The 23,182-nt window shown below is 44.7% G+C and overlaps 1 protein-coding gene and 1 long non-coding RNA gene across 5 annotated transcripts in view; one reads left to right on the plus strand and one right to left on the minus strand.

The window, feature by feature from the left end:
• The window catches only part of BCAT1 (branched chain amino acid transaminase 1), a 61,615-nt gene that overhangs the window by 15,477 nt on the left and 22,956 nt on the right, over nucleotides 1–23,182 (plus strand). Inside the window, exons 2-4 of one of the 2 annotated variants that reach the window (XM_081927288.1) lie at nucleotides 2,974–3,042; nucleotides 12,743–12,943; nucleotides 17,842–17,898. In XM_081927288.1, coding sequence (XP_081783414.1) covers nucleotides 2,974–3,042; nucleotides 12,743–12,943; nucleotides 17,842–17,898 — 327 coding nt within the window. The remainder of the gene's footprint in view (nucleotides 1–2,973; nucleotides 3,043–12,742; nucleotides 12,944–17,841; nucleotides 17,899–23,182) is intronic. The other variant, XM_081927289.1, reaches the window with a different exon arrangement.
• On the minus strand, nucleotides 121–21,849 carry LOC309378923. 3 transcript variants are annotated; one of them, XR_014172294.1, is made up of 2 exons: nucleotides 21,816–21,849; nucleotides 121–587 (listed from the first exon to the last, which is right to left on the minus strand). It is a non-coding gene; the product is annotated as an uncharacterized lncRNA (long non-coding RNA). The 3 variants fall into 3 exon arrangements; XR_014172295.1 differs by lacking the exon at nucleotides 21,816–21,849 and adding an exon at nucleotides 6,956–7,456; XR_014172296.1 differs by lacking the exon at nucleotides 21,816–21,849 and adding an exon at nucleotides 5,168–5,577.

A 23,182-nucleotide genomic window follows, 5' to 3' on the forward strand; every position in this document is an offset into this window, starting at 1 on the left:
GTGTGGTTGTCAGTTCTGTTCCTACCTCCAAGTGGGAACAGATAGTCACTAACCAATGCCTAAGCAACCACTCACTTACTGTAATTGTGGCCAAAATTATGCCAAAAACCAAAACAAAAATGATGTGTGAACATGTTTTTATTCAGGGGTGTCTTGGGGGTCCTCGACACACAAAGGTCTTTCCCCAGAAACTTAGGCTGAAACAAGCTCTGGCAGCTTTAGTGAGCCACTAAGCCCTACAGAGTGCACCAACCATATTTAAGACTCCCAGGTGAGGCTTTTTCTTTTTTGCTTTCTGCACAAACAGGGAGTGGGGTGGGTGAGATTGCCAGGCACACCCTGATGCTGACTTCCCTTTCCTTTGGGGCTTAAAGAGAGGGGTAAGAGCTGTATTATCTGTTGCATTGCAGAGGACTCTGCTTGCAGGCATTTTGCCAAGCTGCCTAATCTCCTGCTGCATTTGAAAGGTTGGTTGTCACCCAGGAATGGCATAGAATATCTAAGGAAGATTGATGGACTGCTGGATCCTTCAGGAGACTCCAGTTGCTGAGTTGCTCACCTCTGAATCATCCTGACCTCGGGTTGACCTGAAAGGCAATATGCAAATCGTGACAATCCTGTTAGTGCTAGTAAATGCACACAGGAAACACATGCAGAGACTAGGCCGGTTCTGTTAACAGAGTTACATTCAATCCATCCTTAGGAAAAGAAAGAGAGAATTGCTAAGTCACTGGTTTTCTTCCAGGTAAAAGGTAAAGGGACCCCATTAGGTCCAGTCATGACCGACTCTGGGGTGCGGCGCTCATCTCGCTTTATTGGCCAAGGGAGCCGGCGTACAGCTTCCGGGTCATGTGGCCAGCATGACTAAGCTGCTTCTGGCAAACCAGAGCAGTGCACGGAAACGCCGTTTACCTTCCCGCTGGAGCGGTTCCTATTTATCTACTTGCACTTTGACGTGCTTTCGAACTGCTAGGTGGGCAGGAGCAGGGACTGAGCAACGAGCTCACCCCGTCACGGGCATTCGAACCGCTGACCTTCTGATCGGCAAGCCCTAGGCTCTGTGGTTTAACCCACAGCGCCACCCGCGTCCATTTTGTTTTCTCTTGGTTTCTCATTTTCCCAGTCTTAACCTTCTGTTCTCCAGATTTACACATCTGTTTGTGATTCATTCCTTTAATTTTTTGCCATATAATTTTTTTATCAGTTTTTTCAAACGTTTTCACAACAATCTTTGAATCAAATAGTTACATTATTTCATGAATTGACATCCCACCCCCATTTCCCCATTTACTCAAAACATTTTCTATGACATTGTATCTTTATCTATTGCACAAAGTTTTTTCTATTGCAATTATGTTGCGCGTCGAGGTCCCCCAGGCCATCCCAATAACTCACACTTCACACATCAATTTTTGTTTAAGGTTTTTGGAATGAATTTGGCCACAACTTTATTTAAATACACACACGTGAGTGGTTGCTTAGGCATTGGTTATGACTATCTGTCCTTGCCCCAGGGACAGAACTGACTTCCGGATTCCAGCGGAAGCCAGTGAGGGAAACAATTTTTGGGGAGAAAATGAAGCTGGGCCTCAGTCCCTCACTTCTCACCCTCATGCTCCTGGTGGCTTGCACGGCCCAAGTCCGATGCCAGGGACAAGGACAAAAAGAATAGCAAGCCCCTGGATTCCTTTAACGGAATTCCCTTTCCGCACCACCATTGGAGGGGTAGGCACTTACCCTTTCACCAACCAATTTTAACCAATGCCTAACTGCCAACCTTACAAGTTGTGATGATTTGCTATGCAGTAGGCAAAAACCAAATGGCAACAGCCAATCAGCCAAATGGACAAAATTCCTACCAGGCCCCAAGGCAGACGACCCCATGACAGGCATAGCAAGGTCAGAGGACAACGAACCCCCCCCCCTTTTCAGGGAGGGTGGGCGGGTGATCCGTTGCACGCAGCCCAAGAGAAGGCCCCAGGCTGCGAGCCCTGTATTTAAGACATCTGACCCCTCCCACACTTTAGCAACATAACATTCTCCCTAGCAACACTCCTTGCCCAATCACTGCATGTGGCCAATTTGCCCAACAACAGTGGGGTAGCCTTTTTGCCCCCCCCCCGCAACATGTGCTCTCTATTATGGAGAACACGCTTTATCGTCCTTCTTCTCCTGCTTTGATCTCAAATCCTGCCCGTGATTTCATTTGACTGTAATATTTTTTAAAAAATAGGCCTCGATTCTTCATCGCTTGGATCTCTTAATTTCGCTGTCAGCTTTGCCATTTCTGTCCAGTTCAGTCTCCTACCCATTAATATATGTGTTCTTTTGCACACTTTACCCTAGTTTATGTGTACGCTACTTCCCTGCAGAACTGCATTGCAAAATTGCACCAGTGTGAATTTCAGAGGCAAGCGCTGTGTTTTAAATCTGCAGATTGCTTTGGAAAGTGTGGAATAGGTCAGTTCTCCTTTAAATGGGAGCTGAGTCAAATGTCTTTCCTGTCCCCAGTTGCAAGTCGCTGTTCTAGGCTGCTGTCAAGAGTGCAGGGCTGCTCTTTGGAACGCAACTAGCATTTGGTTTTGATTTTTCATCCTAGAGAAAGGGCTGGGGCGGGGTCATTAAAAAAGGTCAATAAATAAATAAATGGATGGATGATTGATTGAACAGATAGAATTGCAGGCTGCTGCCAAGTCCTAGTTCAGGTTTTAATTTTGAAACAATTGTGCTGTTGTTCCTCGGGGTCTCAGGGTCCCTAGCGCTGGGCACAAAGTAGGATTTAGCCAATCCTCTTGTGAGCCAGAAAGAGTCGAAGGCACAGAACAAGATGTCTTGTACGCTGGCAAGCTGCAAAAACTGTAGCCCTCAGGTAGTCTTGCACAAAGTGGTAATTGACTTCGTTTCCCCATTTTTGAGTCCCTAGAACATATGCTTAAATTCTTCAAAACCATGTTGCCTTTTCGTTTCTTGCAGGGTTGTCAAAATGACTGCGCCACTGGATGTATGGAGGCAGCCACAAAGCATGCGATCGAATCTTTCAAGGTATGTATGTCGTTTGCGAAAGCAGGAGTGCCTGTGGCAGTTCTCTGCCCTGCGCAAAGCATTGTCCTTAAGATGCACGCTGATGGAGTCAGCCTGTAGCGCTGTGGATGTGTGTGAACACTTCAGTCTTGGTGTGGGTGACGAGAAGGCTGCATCTCCTGGAGCAATTAAACTTCAGAGATTTTTAGGGGTGAAGCAAACACCTTCAGTTCCTTCCTCAGAATCCTGACAGATAGTTTGTAAGTGAAAACTTGGAAGCGGGTATACAATGGTACCTTTGTTCTCAAAGGCCTTGGTACTCAAACAACTTGGAACCCAAACACTGCAAACCCAGAAGTGTTCCGGTTTGCGAACTTTTTTTTGGAAGTCGAAATGTGTTCCGTTTTGAGTGTTACTCAGCTACTGACTGACTGATTGATTGAATGATTGTGTGACTACAGTACACTGTTTATTGCCTTCATTTTATGAATCAGTGGTCTTGTTAGATAGTAAAAGTCATGTTAAATTGCTGTTTTAGGGGTTGGTTTTAAAAGTCTAGAATGGATTAATCCATTTTGCATTACTTTCTATGGGAAAGTGTGCCTTGGTTTTGCAATGCTTTGGTTTTGGAGCGGACTTTTGGAACAGATTAAGTTTGAGAACCAATGTACCACTATAATGGAGTATCCTGGAAGGGGATGTGGAACCTTAAACAGGAGTCCTGAACAGCCCCCACTGCAATTTATTATCCCTTTGGAGTTGAGCTGTGTCTTTGTATACTTCCAGGACATGATGTGTATGGTTTTAATTTTTGATTTCCTTTTGGCAAATTTTGTTTTGCTTTCAGCCTTTTAATGATCGCTTCGTCTTAAGCCGGCAGCCAGCTCACATTCCAGGTGTAAATTTCAATCGACAGATGGGTCATCTCAGTCGTAATTAATAACAGCCTGAAAAGTAATTTTAAAAAGGGAGGTTTTGCTGACCTTATGCCCTAAGGACTGACCCTCAGGACTATTCTGTGGTGTTTGGGCATGATTTTGGTTCCCTTCGCTCTATGTCACTCATCTCCCAGTTGGGTCCCTTGAAACTTATTGGTCTTCCAGCGTGAAAAGCAGCCTTTTCCGGGAATGAGAGGTTAAACCCCTGTTCTCTCTGTTTTCCAAGAGAGAATGTGATAGCCAGGATTTATGGCCTGGCTATCATTAAGCACCACATAATTATCTCTGACAACAGACCTTCGACAAGAGGCATCAAGTCCGCCATCTTCCTCAAACCTCAATTTAATTTTAAGTACAGAATAGAGAAGGAGCTCCCAGATGGTGACTTTACTTGCAAATCAGTTATTGAGATATCGCAAGCAAGTTGTTAGCACCAGGGCTTTTTCAGTTTTGCTTTTTTGCTTATTTCCTCCACCCCCTGCCCTGGTGAAAGGGTTAATCTAGATTAAATGGGGAGGAAATGCAGACTGTTATTCTCATGATAATGACATAGTGCGGATGCTACAAAAATCTCACATGCGCGAGGAGCATCCCATCCCATAATAAACTTTAGTTTGGTAGCACCCAGCATCCCAAATTCAAAAACTAGCTGAATTTTAAAAAAACAACAACCAGCCTTCATCAAACGTCTGAAAGTGGACAGTCTTTGAGTACAGTCTGAATATTGCTCATGTTAGCATCTGCTTTGTAATATTTGCAGTGAACCTTGTCTAAACCTTGCAGATTTTATCTACGCTCTTGCTTACTGTGGATTTTTAAAAAGCTTTGGTGACTCTGTTTCAGATTTTAAATTGTTTCTCTGAAGGCATCAAATATAATTTTGTTGTAAAGAGGCTTGGGGAGCCAGTGTGTCTATCGAATTGTCTAAACGTGTAAGAAAGGAATAAATCCTGCCGTAATTGGGAGTATCTTTATGGCAGGAATACTACTGTGAAGAAGGCTGTGTGCTTTTCAGAGTACCTTGGGTGGGAAAGGAAAATTACCCTGGCACAAGTTAATATGTTCTTACGAAAGCTCGCTCTAAAAATCATGAATGAGCTGGTTTTCGCAGACACACAAGAGATATGAACAGGCAGTTTGTTTTTTTCCACAGTAATCTCCCTTCCTGTTGTCTTGATGGGCACTGTGTTCCTGCTGAAACTGCTTACGTTTTCTTGGAATCGGACTTGATATGGATCCAAGGTCGCTGCGATGCACATGATTGTTGCGTGTCTGTGTGTGGTCTGTTTCCTATTAGATTCGTCCAGGAACAAACATGAAATGGAAAAATAGAGCCAGAATAAAGTAGCACAGAGGACTCTTAATCAGTATTGTTGGGGGTAGAGAGACAAGGGCTGCATAGCCTTCTGGGGACCAAACGTGGGCGGGGTCCAAGGCAAAAGTGGGTGGAGCAACAGATGCAAATGTTACCTTTCTCCAGCGGGCTAGTGTCTACACACAATCACACACCCATTTCTGTCCCCCATCTAAATATGGAAGAGGCATTATCAGAAATCCAGGACATATCCCAGGCAAAAGCAGTTGAGTGCCACGCAGTGCCAGTGAAGGTCTAAGGGCCAGACAGAGAGACCTGGAGGGCCACATCCGGCCTCTGGACCCCAAGTTCCCCATCCCTGTGGTATTTCGTCTATGCTACAATCATAGAATTATAATGTTGGAAGGGACCATGAGGGTAATCTCGTCCAACCTCCTGCAATGCGGTTAGGTTATCTTTCGCCCAGCGTGGGGCTCAAACCACAACCCTGAGGTTAAGAGTCTCATGCTCTTTACTTCTTTTATTCATTTATTGTAGCTTGGCTCCAAAGATCCAAACCATAATAATTGAGGGTTAGTGATTTCCCTCTGCATCTCCCACCCCCCAAAAAAACTCCCATATGTGGAGGGTTACTCTGGAACCATTTAAAGGAGTGTTGTGAATGGAGGAAGGCTGCATTTCTTTGCATTAAAATCTGTGTTTAGGTGGAGTATAGATCGTTTCCTTTATGCCTACTGAGTCCGTGAAGTTCAGCATTGACATTCTGAAATGCTGTATAGCAGGGATGTCCAACAGGTCGATCATGATCTACTGTTAGATCCCCGGGAGGTTTTGGTGGATCGCGGTCTATCGCTGGGTCCCTTTCCGTTGTTAAATTAGAATCCTGCCCCGCCCCCCTGGCCCACCGTCCACGATCTGCAGAATGGAAGACGGAGTATACTGATCTGTTGGTGAGCGGCTGTTCCCCTTTCTCCCTAAAAAAGCTGAACAACTTTGCCTTAACTCACAAAAAACAGGGCTTTCCTCCTTCCTAAAACAAGCTCAACAACTTTGACCTGAACCGCCCAAAAGGCGGTAGATCACTGACAGTTTTTAATTCTGTGAGTAGATCGTAGTCTCTTGGGAGTTGGCCAACCCTGCTATACAGGAGCCAGAATTCTTTGCTGGACATGGAATCATAGAATTGTAGAGTTGGGATGGTCATCTCAAGCGTAATCTAGTCCAACCCCCTGCAATGCAGGAACCACGGCTAAAATATCCCGGACAGATAACCCACCCAACCTCCTCCAATGAAGGAGAGTGAACCACCTTCTAAGGTAGTCCCTTCTACTTTTGAACAGCTCTTACCATCAGAAAGTTCTTCCTAAGTTTTAGTCCCTTTCAACTCTGCAATTCCATGATTCTATCAAGATGGAATCTCCTTGTACAGTGGTACCTCAGGTTACAGATGCTTCAGGTTACAGACTCCACTAACCCAGAAATAGTACCTTAGGTTAAGAACTTTGCTTCAGGATGAGAACAGAAATCGTGCTCCGGCGGTGTGGCAGCAGCAGGAGGCCCCATTAGCTAAAGTGGTACCTCAGGTTAAGAACAGTTTCAGGTTAAGAACGGACCTCCGGAATGAATGAACTTCTTAACCTGAGGTACCACTGTAATTGGAATCGAATATTTCAGTTCCTACCCTCTGGAGCAGCAGAAAACAAGCTTGCTCCATCTTCAGACTCCTTAGATATTTGGAGATATCTCAGTCCTATCTTCTTCATGCTCAACATATCCGACTCCTTCAACCGTTCCTCAAAAGGCCCATCTCTCTGTCTTCCATCTGCCTGAATGAAAGGGAGCTGGAGGGTGGGGGGAGGCGGAGGGAGAGATAAGCAGGCCAATAGATGGAGCAGATGGCCCTGCAGGAACAAGCCCTTAAAAAAAGAAGAAGAAAAAGCCAGGTCACACTAAAGTCTTAACAGTAAGCACTGCCATGCCTTATGGTTCTGTTACTTAACTTGGTTGGAGCGCAGGCTCCGGCTACAGACATGTTTTGGCTCATCGTACAGCGTCTGCCTTCGAGAGCTTGTCCTTCCAAGCGATGTGGTAGCATAAAGATTCCTCGCAGCTTAGAGCCAAGTCTGGGAATGACTGTTGCTCTTCCCCAAACACTCCGCCACTCACCAATGCCCTACTAAGCTCTGAAAACGTATCTGCGGTTAAAAATACAGAACAATGATTGCATGCTTCCTATAATTAATTTTTTTTTTGCTCAAGGCGCACGGTCATTTGGGGGGAGCGCATCCTGATTGTCCGGGACAGCCGGTGCTGCGATGAGTGTGCAGCAAAGGCAGGAAGGGGGCAGAGGCTGATTGAGGGGAAACGGTCAGTGATCTATGGGGTTTTGTGCCACCTGGGAAGCAGGAATGGACGAAAGGGAAGAGATGGAGCAGTCGGAGACAGGAGGTGCAGGATGCGTCACAAGAGGAGGAGGGATCAGGAGGGGCTTGAAGAAGCAGGAACGGCAGGGTGGATTAGATTTAAATCAAATCGATTTAAATCACAATTTAAATCACTAGTCAGGAAACCTTGATTTAAATCTTTTTCCCCTCCCGAAAATCTCATTCTTGCTGGTATTATCTTAATATTTACAACCAGATGAAGGTTTCATTTTTGGAATAATAAATTTTCAGAGTACTTTTTACAGTTATATCAAAAATTACTGATTTGGTTATTCTATGACAGATAATTATGAAATTATTGTGAGGTTTAATAAGCAAACTGTTTATATTTGGACAACTGTTCTGCTGTACTTGGTTGGAAGGAGGAAAACAATCATTTCCTGAATAACAATTTAAACAATTTGTTTAACTGAAACAGTAACATTATAGCATGTGTATCCATGTTTGTTAACTGATGTGGTTAAAAGATCATTATTATTATTTTATTATTATTCCACAAATTAACACTCTTCTCCCCCTCCCTGCTTCCAACATTTCCTGAGTGGTCCCTTCCTATTGGGACTAGAGGGGCAAAGGGCAGAGGAGATCAGCAGTTGAGAGCCAGTGTGGTGGTGTGGTTAAGAGTGGTGGACTCGTAATCTGGTGAACCGGGTTTGCGTCTCTGCTCCTCCACATGCAGCTGCTGGGGGACCTTGGGCTAGTCACACTTCTTTGAAGTCTCTCAGCCCCACTCACCTCACAGAGTGTTTGTTGTGGGGGAGGAAGGGAAAGGAGAATGTTAGCTGCTTTGAGACTCCTTAAAGGGAGTGAAAGGCGGGATATCAAATCCAAATCCAGTTGGGTAGATCCACAGCCAGTTGCTCCTCCTCCTCCTCCTCCTCCTCCTCCTCCTCCTCCTCCTCCTCCTCCAGGCAGTTATGCTAAGGCAATATTGAAGCTAAGAAGGAAGAATCATACAACCCTTTGCAATGCAGCAATCCCGCCCACTGCTTTCACTGGGTAGGCTCGAACCACCAGCGTCCTGGTTAACAGCCAGGTAGTGAGTGCTACCCCCTAGACTGGTTGTAAATACAGTGGTACCTCGGGTTACGGATGCTTCAGATTACATACGCTTCAGGTTACAGACTCCGCTAACCCAGAAATAGTACCTTGGGTTAAGAGCTTTGCTTCAGGATGAGAACAGAAATCGTGCTCCGGCAGCAGCGGGAGGCCCCATTAGCTAAAGTGGTGCTTCAGGTTAAGAACAGTTCAGGTTAAGAATGGACCTCCGGAACAAATCAAGTTCTTAACCTGAGGTACCACCGTAGGCAAACTGAGGCGGGGAGGAAGGCCGGGGGGGTGTGTTGTTCTCCATATGCCCTAACAGACTGGCCTCCAATGCTTTCTTCTCTTTCCCTTGGCAGTCAGAGGAAAATTGCCTGAATTGTGGCATCGGCTTCCGACAGTACCGTATAAGAAAACTGTTACAGTTCCGGATTAAGTGGAAAACCACAAATTATAAGCCTCTGCAGGTGTTTGTGGTCACCCTCAAGGGGCTGCCCTTCAGGGTACAATGTACTTCAGTTTTGGTGCGCCTGCTCATGTTACCAAATGACTAACATCAGGCGAATGTTTTGTGTGCGCGCCATTTTCTTTCTTTCTTTCTTTCTTTCTTTCTTTCTTTCTTTCTTTCTTTCTTTCTTTCTTTCTTTATTAGTGCATGTGGGCTGCTGGGATAGTACTGTATAAACGGGCTACATTCAGCTTAGCTTTTACAGTCATACCTCGGGTTACAGACGCTTCAGGTTGCGCGTTTTCGGGTTGCACACCACGCCAAACCCAGAAGTACCGGAACGGTTACTTCCGGGTTTTGGCGCATACGCGGAAGGACTAAATCGCACTTTGCACATGCGCAGAAGCACCAAATAGCAACCCGTGCATGCACAGATGCGGCGCTGTGGGTTGCAAACGCTGTGGGTTGCGAACGTGCCTCCCACATGTATCCCGTTTGCAACCCGAGCGTCCACTGTACTCAAGAGTAGACCCACTGAAATTAACATGTCTTAGTTAGCCACGTGCGTTGGTTTCAGTGTAGGACTATTCTGAGTAAACATTAGTGGAATGCAACCCACAGAATTTTATGCTGGGCACAGAAATTCGACATACCGAGGATATGTAAACCCCAGGTGGCAGTATCCAGTGCACTTGTCTAGTTTGCACAAGGATTTGCATTTGTGCAATGGAACTCCTCGCCCCTGTCCCTGTACGTACCCAGTGCCCTCCCAAAACTGCCCCCAGGGAAACAGTCCTCAGAGTAGATCTAAGAGAGAGCACAGGGGCAGAAAAAGTGCATTGAAGACTTCCCACTGAAATTAATTGGCCCAAGTTGGTCATGTCCATTATTTTCAATGGGTCTGAGGGCTCATCCATTCTTCCCCTTCTTCTACATTTCTAGGCACAGATCTGGGCTTCCCAGGTTTATGTCTGAGCACTTTTTCTCTTCCTCCACCCCCCCCCCCCCCGCTTTCCCCATGGAAACCAACTCTTCATCACTGAATCGTAGCATACTGTAGAAAATCTGAATTGCTGTTTGCTCCGATTCAGCAGTAAGGATCGGGTAATACACCAGCGGCCAAAACTGTGGAAACCTTTTGGGAAAAGTGTATTTCTGATGTTTGATGGCTCATAACACCTGATTGGCTCTCTAAACACTCCTGCTCATTGGCTACATTCAAATGAAGGAAAGCTATTGCATATCAACCTAAGCAAGTTGTGCTTCCTTTTTTTCTGGTTATTTCGCTATAACTTTGATAGAATGCAGATAATTGAACAAACTTTGCATTACATTCTTCATTAAATTATGTTTCAATTGATATATAATTTTACGGTATTACTAAAAAAAAGTGGTGTCATGAGCCATCAAACCTCAGAAAGATACTTTTTCCAAAAGGTTTCCACAATTTTGTCCACTAGGGTAAATAATAATAACAATAATAATGATGATGATAGCACTCAGGCACAGACCTGGAAAATGCCGTCCTGTACTTAGAGAACAGAAGGTAAAAGGTAAGTCAATATGCCTAGCACTGACTACCACCCTATGTTTTTAAGGTAAAGGTAAAGGGACCCCTGACCATTAAGTCCAGTCACAGATGACTCTGGGGTTGCGGTGCTCATCTCACTTTACTGGCCGAGGGACCTGGCATTTGTCTGCAGACAGCTTCCGGGTCATGTGGCCAGCATGACTAAGCCGCTTCTGGCGAACCAGAGAAGCACACGGAAACGCCGTTTACCTTCCCACCAGAGCGGTACTTATTTATCTACTTGCACTTGATGTGCTTTTGAACTGCTAGGTTGGCAGGAGCAGGGACTGAGCAATGGGAACTCACCCTGTCACTGGGATTTGAACTGCTGACCTTCTGATTGGCAAGTCCTAGGCTCTGTGGTTTAACCCACAGCACCACCCGTGTAGTAGCTCTCCACAATTTAAGACAACAGCTTCTCCCCGCCAAATCTAGAAATGCTGGGGATTGAACCTGGAACCTTCTGCATGCAGGGCAGATTCTCTACCGCTGAGCTACCGCCTTTCCCCAATCCGCCCCCCCCCCCCGGAGATTAGATACAGGCACCGACAAACTAAAATAGCTGTTGCATATGTACGTATTGTCCCATTTCGTTTGCTTTCTGAGCCTCCCAAGTTGCCACCTGCTGAGGCTCCCCACAAAGACCAGGCTCCCCACATGGTGGCTCTGAATGCCAGCACAATCACACAGCCGCTTTTGTCCTTTTGCAGCCACTGCTGGTTCTGTAAGGACAGCATTTCATGCAGTGCTTTCCCCGCCTGCCTACATAGAAGACTTCGGAGCCAATTTTACATTTTGACAAGTCAGCGTTAACATTTCCTCAACGTTTCCTCAACGCAGACGTTTTGCATTGAGAAAATGAACCTGCGGTTTTTCACCCTATTCTCTTGTGGTTTTTTTGGTGCACGTGTCTTGGTGCAGGATGAATGTTAATTCTGTTTTTCAGCTTGCAGTCCTGTGCTTACTTAGGGCAGCGTGTGCCATGTGATTGCAGTGGCATTTTCTTGTTTTCCAAAAATCAAAATTCCTGGTAATAATAATAATCTGGCTGAGTTTCCCTAGCCACTCTGGGCGGCTCCCAATCGAGTGTTAAAAACAATACAGCATTAAATATTAAAAACTTCCCTAAACAGGGCTGCCTTCAGATGTCTTTTAAAGAGAAGATAGCTACTTATTTCCTTCACAACTGAAGGGACGGTGTTCCACAGGGTGGGCACCACTACCGAGAAGGCCTCTGCCTGGTTCCCTGTAACCTCACTTCTTGCAATGAGGAACCGCCAGAAGGCCCTGGGCGCTGGATCTCAGTGTCTGGGCTGAACGATGAGGGTGGAGATGCTTCTTCAGGTATACAGTGGTACCTCGGTTTACAGATGCTTCAGGTTACAGACTCCACAAACCCAGAAATAGTACCTTGGGTTAAGAACTTTGCTTCAGGATGAGAACAGAAATCGTGCTTCGGCGGTGTGGTGGCAGCAGGAGGCCCCATTAGCTAAAGTGGTGCTTCAGGTTAAGTACAGTTTTAGGTTAAGAATGGACCTCTGGAACGAATTAAGTTCTTAACCCGAGGTACCACTGTATAGGACCGAGGCCGTTTAGGGCTTTAAAGGTCAGCACCAACACTGGTTGAAAGGACTGGTTTCAGCTCTTAATATCCTTGGCCAATGGACAGGGTCCACATGCCCTGGTAGAATGTGCCAGCGTTGCTGGAAGGCTTCCCATGGCGAGTGGCTGTGAACTCCTGTTTTAAATTGCTGCGAGTGATCACCCAAGAATAATTTTTGTACAAGCAGACCTGTCTAACTGCTAAATAAACAGGCCGTGTGGGCAAGCCCCCAAACCAAAACGCACTTAGTTTCTTGTGGAGCCATCTTTGAAATCTAGTCTCGGGATAGTTTCAGCTGGACGCCATCAATATAGCTTTACATGTATTTTCATGTGCTACTGTTGTTTTCCTCTTCCCAGGCTGCTGACCTAATCATCACCCCGTCTGCAACTTTCAAAGAGAAGCCAGACCCGAAAGGCCTGGTGTTTGGGACTGTCTTCACCGACAACATGCTCTTCATCGAATGGTCGCTGGCTTCTGGCTGGGAGAAGCCTCACATCAAACCTCTGGAAAACCTCTCGCTGCACCCCTCCATCTCTGCTCTTCACTACGCCGTAGAAGTGAGTACAGCGACAGTATGAGAAGCAGCGAAACAGTATAATGCCACTTTAAGCCATCCTGGCTTCCCACAAAGAGTCGCAGGAAGTGTTAGTGTGTTAAGGGTGCTGAAATTTGTTCGGAGACCCCTGCTCCCCTCTCAGAGCTACAGGTCACTGGGAAGCGGCATTAGTCGTTAAACTATTATGGGAATTGTAGGTCTGAAACAGGAGCAGGGGTTGCCTAACAACTCTTAGCACACTTAGAAACTCATGGCGGTTTACATGCAGGACTACTGCCTTACATGTACAGTCATACCTCAGGTTACAGACGCTTTGGGTTGCGCAACTTAGGGTTGCGCACCGCGCCGAAACCGGAAGTACCGGAACGGGTTACTTCCGGGTTTCGGCGCATGTGCAGAAGCGCTAAATCATGCTTTGCGCAGAAGCGCCGAATCACAACCCGCTCGTGCGCAGGTTGCGAATGCTGTGGGTTGCGAACGTGCCTCCCACACGGATCATGTTCACAACCCGAGTGTCCACTGTATAATGCAGGTGGGGGTTTTAACACCAAGCTTGCCTCTTTCTTTCTTTCTTTCTTTCTTTCTTTCTTTCTTTCTTTCTTTCTTTCTTTCTTTCTTTCTTTCTTTCTTTCTTTCTTTCTCTTTCTCTCTCTCTCTCTCTCTCTCTCTCTCTCTCTCCCTCCCTCCCTCCCTCCCTCCCTCATATCTATCTCCTGCTTTGCTTAACATCCAGATCGATGAACACTTTGAAATAACAACAACACAGCCTTTGCTCACTATTTTGTGATATTCGCTCTAATAAACGTACCCCCCCAAACTATGGATTTTGGTTTTGAGTGGGTTTGTTTTGAAACAAAATATTTCTTCTTGTGCTTTGTAAAATGTTTTCACCTATGTTTTAGTGATAAAACGCAAGGTGCCACAATCTACACAATTACTGAGGGTAGCTCTAGAATAATTGGATACGGTGGGAGAGGAATGCAGAGAGGGAGAGATGGCAACATTGCCCATTTTTCCAGCAACATATAGTAAGGAGGAAATGTATGATGACCTATGTCCCCATCCCCATTTCATTGGCTGCCATTTGCGTCAAGACAGGGACATGTCCACAGGATTACATCATTTTGCTAGTTTTCTAAAGCTTTAACCTTAGCCACTGATGATGATTATATTATTATTATTATTATTATTATTATTATTATTATTATTATTATTATTATTATTATTATTGCTACAATTGATTTATTAATCACACAAAGTGATTTACACGTAAAAGAATTAGAAACAGTTAAAAATACAAAACAGATATATTTAAAACAAGACTAAAACCCTAACAAGTGGACACTCATGATAAATACCCATTTATATAGCTGGAAAAAGCCTGTTGGAACAAAAATATATTCAACTGTTTCAGAAAAGTGTAGATAGGAAATGATGGGAAATGATATATAATGAATTGAAAAAGATGTTTAAAATAACGTTTGTAAAAACAAAACAAAACCCAGAAGCTGTCCTTTGGGGAATTAAGGGACAGAACAACCCAAACTGTATATAAATTTATTCAAGTATGTGACTACAGTGGCAAGAATGTTACTTGCCCAAAAATGAAAAGAAGAAGTCCCAGCAAAAGAAGAATGGATACAAAAACTTATGAAATATGCAGAAATGGCAAAACTTACTGGGGGGCGGGGCGGGAATCAAGACAACAAACTTTTTATAAAAGAAAGGAAATGGTTTGTTGAATATTTACAAATAAACTGTAAATGGATAAGAACACCACTGGCAGGATTATTGTAATAACCTGCAGTTTTACAAGAGGATATTTTTAAAGTAGATGAATAAATGAGTAAATTATGTTAATTTGGATATGCAGAAAATATTAAAAATAAAGTTAAGGAGCCACAGAAAGAGGGGGAAGGAAGTCAAGTTTTGAATGCTGAAATGATTGTAATATTATTGAAATGTATAAAACTGAAAATCATAAATAAAATAATGATGATGATGATGATGATGATGATGATGATGATGATGATGAAGAAAGTGTAGATAGTGGGCCTCTGTCATATCTCGACAGGAATTCTCTTATGAGGAGGCACCTATTCCCTTCTGCAAAACATGTAGTTTAGCTCAATAACCTTCAACCTGGGACTAACCTTTTGGTCCAAACATACATTTGAGGACCCACTTCTTCATCTTTCAATATATTTATGGTAGCACTTCTACTGTTCTGACTTAGGTATGACCTTGCGGTGAGTCCCAACCCTCCAGTTGAAGACCAACAATCTCAACACAGGGTATTGAGAACCGACTTAGTAGGATTTCAGAAAGTCGTGTTTACTCTGTCAGAAGCCTTGGGGGGGGGGGTTGTGTGCCACCAGCACCATTCATTTATTTGTGACGACTGTTTAAGACCTTAGCCGTTTACTTCTGCCATTTTTAAACATCCATGTAGTGCCACAGTGAAAGTTGGGAGGGGGGCCATGGTGGAGAGCAGCTGTTGTGAAGTACCAAGTCCACACCCTCCATTTTTCTTGGTGGGATTGGGAGCCGCCAGTTCTTTGCAGCTGAAAAGACGGCTCAGTCAAGTCAAAAATAGCCAGCCAGATGAGAACACTGCTCAGGCAGTGGAACAAACCCACATTTCTAGGGTTAACTCTTGTCTTCTCTGATTTGGTAGCAATAGCCACCCCTTGCCTCATCCTACTCTCGAGTAGGACGCTGGCAGAGACACATGCCCAACTGGTATGTTCCCTCCCTCTTTCATTCGGGAGCTTCATAAGCTTTCTTCTGCCTGAACATCACAGCGACTGATGCCAACAGACACTGGCACACTTAGGGATCCACAGAGTCTTTGCAGCTTGTGTGGCAGACCTCAGAAACTCAGCATTTTGGCTAATCTACTTTATTTACATATAAACGGAGCACTGCAACATGGCTCCCTCTTTCAGACAGCAAAAAGAACAAAGGACAATAGTCCCACTTCATGGAACCCAGTAACACAAACATTCTGTCTCCATCACTTCCCACTCTGTGGAGTCAAAACATATACCGTCATGTGATAGATAGACAACAATCCCATGACTGCAATCATGGAGCAGGAATTCTAACAGGCATGCCTTGCCTGCGTTTCCCATCATCCCTTCCCACTGTTCCTGCAGTTGAGCTAAGTTGTTTTTTTAAAAGTAGGCATAAAATAAGATTTATTCTGGAGATATACTCAAAATGGTGAATGCCTCCAAGACACACAATGCATCTGGTTACATTCCTAGCTGTGCTGCATGTTGGGGTTTTAAGAATGCATGCTGTGAAATAAATAGCAAACATATTAAGGGAGGTTCAGACCTCTACGTACATTATTAAAAAAATGAATGACTTGCAGCTGAATGAATGAACTGACTGCCGCAAAAAGTATTGCACTTTAGATTATGACTGCACATTTTGATATCACAATAAGCCATGGTTTATCATGATGGAATGAGATTGCCAAATCATCAGACTTGTACTCACCTTCTCCCCAGCACGGGTATGATAAATTTAGAAGATTTCATTTCCATTTTGATAGTCAGTGGCTTGCTGTGTTGCCCAAACTCAACCATCTGTGGTTAGCTTAACTATGGTTTGTTAGAAACAAGCCAACTTCAAGCCATAGTTTATGAGGTTGGCCAGCTTCAGTTACTCCAAATTAAGACTATATCCACAGTTTGGGTTGCGTAATAATAATAATAATAATAATAATAATAATAATAAAAAAAAAAAAACAACAACAACAGAAGCCAAAGTTTCCAGTCTCCTTGTGAGCCATACCAGATGAGAAGGGGGAACATGGAAGGCTTGCATAGGCTCATTTGCATCATGATAAACTCTAGTTTATTTGTGATGTTCAAACACAGACACTATGGAAGTATTGTGATGTCTGGCCCATGCTGATTCATTTGCACACACAACTCATCATTCAATACTGCAAAAGGCAACTGATTGCGTTTGTTAATCAGCCCCTCGACTTTGCAAGCAAAACAAGCTACAGTACGCCAGTCTTTCTGCTGGACATTTAAGTAATTTATAGTCGTGTAGCACAGTTGTAGAACTTGAAGCTTCCTGCAGAAAAAATGAACTGGTAACTACCAGAAGCCAGGATGGTTCACGGTTAAAGCACCAAATGTCCAACGAGACTGAATATGTTATGCCACCATTGGTGTCAGAGCCTCAGTAAATGTACATTTACGCTGCCACAGAGCATGTGGAGAAGATGTGGCCGTAAAGTCCTCTCCCTCTTGGACACGTTTAAAAAGGTACATTTGTTCTGGCATTGCTGAACTTCCATGCTTTCCAAAGATTTAGGTGGGGAAGAGAATCTGGCCCCAAACCCTTTCCCCTGAAAAACTTCTAAGCTCTCAGGAATACAGTACTGGGCTCTCTCTATTTTTTAAATCCATTTTTGTTTTTAATTAAACATTTTAACCTCTTGCCTCCCAAAGAAGAACTCTGTGGGGGTTATTTTTTGGGGGGTGGGAGGTTTTTTTTTTAGGCTGAGGAGATCTAGATGCAGTCAGGCAGTTTTCCCCAACCTAGTGCCCTCCGAATGTTTTGTATTAAAGCTCCCATCAACTCTGATTGTCAGCCATGCAGTTGGGGCTGATGGAAGTTGGAACCCAAAAGTTCTGGAGATCGCCGGGTCAATAATAACTCCCCTGTTTTTATGAGGAGCAAGGAGCCACGGTGGGATCCTGGATGTTTGTCTCGCTCGCCGTAGCGTTATCGCTGTAATAGGCTGTCTCTGAAATCTTCATTGCTAATAACCAATATGCTCTTTTTAATATATACATATTTTCCCCCCATTTTTTATTTTTATTTTTATTTATTTTTTCCCCCTTTACCTTTGTTGCACCATGTTTCCTCTAGCCAAGAGGACTGACAGAGGCGAAACTGCTCCAAATGCTATGGCTCAATGAATATACAGTGGGTATAACACAACATGACAATGATGCTTTTGGCATTCCCCCCCATCTCACCCCACCCACGTCTCTTTGCATTTCTTGTGATCCGTGAACCCCTCTGCCCATGATAATCCTGGCTCTGCAGGCTACGTGGTCTAGCTTGTGTGTTGCAGACGCACAGCAGATGTCAGATTATTACTGTTTGTTTGTGGGTGTGAATGAATGTTTGGATGCCGCCATCAAGAATGAGCCTAAACTAGCCTTTCCAATATTGTCTTCATTTAGAAAATAGATGTACCACTTAAAGAGGTAATTTTTTTGGGGGGGGAGGGAAGGCAAAAACGCTTAAGTATTTAAAATCAAAATCCAGTAAACTCTTTATCCCTACATCTGGCTTCCATGAAACCTGAGTACAGCCTATACAGTGGTACCTTGGTTTGCAACCGATTTGGATTACAACCACGTCAAACCCTGAAGTGCGTGTCCATTTTTTGGGATTACAACCCATTTTTTAAATTATTTGTTGTTGTTTAGTCGTTTAGTCGTGTCCAACTCTTCGTGACCCCATGGACCAGAGCACGCCAGGCACTTCTGTCTTCCACTGCCTCCCGCAGTTTGGTCAGACTCATGTTTGTAGCTTCGAGAACACTGTCCAACCATCTCGTCCTCTGTCACCCCCTTCTCCTTGTGCCCTCAATCTTTCCCAACACCAGGGTCTTCCCCAGGGAGTCTTCTCTTCTCATGAGGTGGCCAAAGTCTTGGAGCCTCAGCTTCAGGATCTGTCCTTCCAGTGAGCGCTCAGGGCTGATTTCCTTCAGAATGGATGCGTTTGATCTTCTTGCAGTCCATGGGACTCTCAAGAGTCTCCTCCAGCACCAGAATTCAAAAGCATTATTACAACCCCCCTTTTTTTTTGGAGGCCCCATTGGCGAAAGCACGCCTTGGGTTACAACCTGTTTTGGTTTACAACCAGACCTCCGGAACGGATTACGGTTGTAAACCAAGGTATCACTGTAATGGTGCTCTTTTAGATAGGAGAAGCCATAATTTAAGAGATTGCATTTTAGGGGTGTATTTTAGTGGTGGCCTTTATTCAGACCAATGCAGTACAATCAGATAATAGAAATAAAGATCAGAATACAATCAATATGCAGGAAAAGCCCTATCATGTATTATAGGAAAGTCATCAATTGAACAGGATAATCCACACAACCATCCACTTAGACCTTGGTGAGCAACTGATTTTTTAAGGTATTTAGAGCACCTGACAGGTCCAACTAGGCTGCTTTTCATATGCGATGAGTAAAGTCCTATTCAGGCATTTGCCTATAAGCATATGAGTGGGGATGGGGCATGGACACAAACCCTACCCCCAACAGTGCTGGTGCCCCATAAGAAGACGCCTGCTGTGTAAGGCCTAGCGTCAAACCTGCAAGCTGTATCTGAGCATAGCTGTCAACTTTTCCCTTTTCTTGTGAGGAATCCTAATCGGAATAAGGGAATTTCCCTTAAAAAAAAGGGAAATGCTGACAGCTATGGATCTGAGATCTCCTCCTGTGGCTCCCAGCAGCTGAAATTCAGAAGCATTTATGCCTGCAACCATGGAGACAGGAGAGCATAGCTGGCATGGCTAGTAGCCTCCATGAATTTGTCCGGTCCCCTTTTTAAAGCCGTCCAAGTTGATGGCTGTCGTTGCGCCTCGCGGGAGTAAATTCCATGCATTTTAACTGTCGGCTACATGAAGAACCACTTCATTTTGTCTGTCCTTCATTGGGTAGCCACAGCCTCTAGTATTATGCAAGAGGGATTGAAAGGGGGTGTGGGGTAAAACCTTAAAGGTAAACAAGGCAAAGGACCGCTGGACGGTTAAGTCCAGTCAAAGGCGACTATGGGGTTGCGGCGCTCATCTTGCTTTCAGGCCGAGGGAGCCGGCGTTTGTCCACAGACAGCTTTCTGTGGTCGGCATGACTAAATTGCTATTGGCGCACGGAGGTCTGTCACGACTGCCAGGGCGCATGGCGCTGTGGTCTAAACCACTGAGTTTCTTGGGCCTGCCGATCAGAAGGTGGGTGGTTCAAATCCTTGCAACGGGGTGAGCTCCCATTGCTCTGCCCCAGCTCCTGCCAAGCTAGCAGTTCAAAAGCATACTAGTGCAAGTAGATAAATAGGTAGCACTGCAGCGGGAACGTAAACGGCATTTCCGTGCGCTCTGGCTTCCATCACAGTGTCCTGTTGCACCAGTAGCAGTTTAATCATGGTGGCCACATGACCCGGAAAGCTGTCTGTGGACAAACGCCCAACTCCCTCGGCCTGAAAGCGAGATGAGCGCCACAACCCCATAGTCACCTTTGAGTGGACTTAAACGCCCAGCGGTTCGTTACCTTTTACCTAAAATCTTATCTCTAGCCACTTTCTTCACAACATACTTTTTTGTACCTATATCATACCCCACTGATTCGCTTTTTCCCCTAACTAAAAATTAAGAGGAGGGGGATGGGAGACTAGAAATTGAAATTGAAGGTCTGAAGGCAGTTTCTGTGCATTGAAAATCCTGTTTCAGACCCTCCCTTAGAACATGGGGCTGGCATGCCCAGGGATGGTGAGGTGGGACTTCCATCTTTTGCCCAAATCCCCTCCCCACTTTTAGCCCACAGACTTAGGAACGAATGCCTGAATAGGACCTGAGTGGGGGGGGGACTTCCAAGTAAACATGCATGCCCTGTGTAAAATTAAAGTAATAACTCCGAGCTTTTCTGGCTGGTTGCCTAGGCAACTATGCAAGTAGCTGTTTATAAGCTAGGATCGTAACAGGCTTTGGCCTAACATAACACTTTAACACCTTCCCATTGGGGTGTTTGAGAGATACACCAGGGGCACCTCCTTAATGGTATTTTTATTATAAAAGCGTTTCTAGCCTACTAAAAACAAAGTGAATAAACAGTATGAAAGAGCGGCATTAGAATATAAAAAACCTGGAAGAATAAGCTTGTCTTCATTGGGAACCTAAAACCTAACAGTAGAGTTGTTCACACATTACAGATGTACCGTATTTTTCACCCCATAGGACACACTTTCCCCCCTCCAAAAATGAAGGGGAAATGTGTGTGCGTCCTATGGGGCGAATGCAGGCATTCGCTGAAGCCTGGAGAGCGAGAGGGGTCGGTGCGCACCGACCCCTCTCGCTCTCCAGGCTTCACGCAGATCTCCGCAAGGCGCGGGAGCCCGCGCTGGGCATGAGACTTCGCGCGGCTCTCTGCAAGGCGCGGGAGCCCTGTGCTGGGCTCCTGCGGCTTGCGAAGAGTTGCCTGTTCTGGGGGCTGGGGTCGGGGGAAGCTCGGGCTTCCCCCGCCCCAGCCCCGCTCCTGGGGGAAAAATATTTTTTTCCCCTTTTATCCCCCCCCAAAAAAACTAGGTGCACCTTATGTGACGGTGCATCCTATAGGGCGAAAAAAACCGGTATCTGTGTACCACAAATGGTTTAGCTGTACACAAATACTATATTTTCATGTGTAACATTCGGTGGCTGTGCCTTTGTAAACAATAGCTGAGCTGTGCAAACAGGGTACACACAAACGCTACACTCCAGATGTATAGGGGGCAGTTTGTCCCCAGGTCCAGTGTAACGTGAGAACAGCCCCACTGGATGGGTGTTCCCAGAGAGATGATTCCACAACTGGGGTCAGTGCTTGCCCGAGACATATTGCTACCTGAGACACAGCACTAAATGGCACCCCCCTAAAAAAAACCCACCCACAAATAAATGAAGGTACATAATACTCAAGGCCTGTCAAGTTATTTTGGCACCTGAGGCAGAAAATCCCACAGGCGACTGCCCTTCCCAGACAGTAGAATCATGATACAGGGGTACCTTGGTTTAAGAACGATTCGATTTACGAACTCCGCAATCCTGGAAATAGTGTCCCGGTTTGCAAACTTTACCTCGGTCTAAGAACGCAATCCGAACAGTCGAAGGACTGGGAGGCCTCATTAGGGAAAGTGCGGCTCGGTTTAAGAACGGATTCGGTTTAAGAACGGACTTCGGGAACGGATTAAGTTCGTAAACCGAGGTACCACTGTATATTGAATAGCAAGTTGCTCCTCTTTAATGGTACCCAAATCAGCTGCTTGGGGCAGCCCCTCACTCTGCCCAATAGCAGGGCTGGCCTGATCCGGGTGTCATAACTAAGAAGGCCACTTGCTTAGTTTCCACAGGAGCAGGGTCTGCACAAACTGGTTTGTCTGATAACAAAATGACAGCTTTCCTTGGGGATTTCTGTTTGTTATCCACCCCCCCCCCCAAAAAAAAAATGTGGAAGGGTTTGCTTGCAGATAGGCAGGGCGCTTGCAGATTTGCAAAACAGAGGAAATGCGGCGTTTCAAAAGAGAACCTGCACTTGCGGACTCTCTCAGGTGTTGGGACGCTCCTCTCTAACCTTTGACACTTCAGAGAGGGAGAGAGATTTTGAGGACGCACCTTATTATTCTGATGCCAACCCATTTTAACTTATTTTTTAATATTGTTTTTTTTTTTAAATTGTTGTAACCCCTCCTTTTTAAAAAAGAAAAGAAAAAGATTTTGGTAAGAATTTTCACAAGTTGTAATCCACCCTGGGACTTTTGTGGTGAAGAAATCTACTAATGATGATAATTTAGGAATAGTTACTCTGCTTGAAATAGATGCACAGAATTGTAGAGTCAGAAGGGACCCTAGGGGTCATCTAGGCCAACCCTTTCAAGGTCTCCACCCATATGAACTGGTGGCAACATGAGAACAGTTCCTCATTGGCGGAATGCTTTCCCCAGGGAGACTCACCTGATGTCTTCCTTACTTATCTTTGTGTGCCAGGCAAAAATATTTCTCTTCTCCCAAGCCTTTGACTCATTAAACAATCTATGCCCTTTAAAAAAAATAAAAATGGGAGGGAGGTTACTGTTTTTGTTCATTACTACATTATGTATTTTTGTTACAGATAGGTAGCCGTGTTGGTCTGCCATAGTCAAAACAAAAAAATTCCTTCCAGTAGCACCTTAAAGACCAACTAAGTTAGTTCTTGGTATGAGCTTTCGTGTGCATGCACACTTCTTCAGATACTTCTTCAGTGTGCATGCAAGAACTAACTTAGTTGGTCTTTAAGGTGCTACTGGAATGAATTTTTTTGTTTTGATTATGTATTTTTGTGTTTGTGTACTGTAAACCACCTTGTAATCCCCAGATGAAGAAGGGCTGTATAGAAATAATAATAATAATAATAATAATAATAATAATAATAATAATAATAATAATAATAATACCTGGCAGATGGTCA

This window comes from Podarcis melisellensis (assembly GCF_964234715.1).
Source record: "Podarcis melisellensis genome assembly, chromosome: 10".
Lineage (NCBI taxonomy): Eukaryota > Metazoa > Chordata > Lepidosauria > Squamata > Lacertidae > Podarcis > Podarcis melisellensis.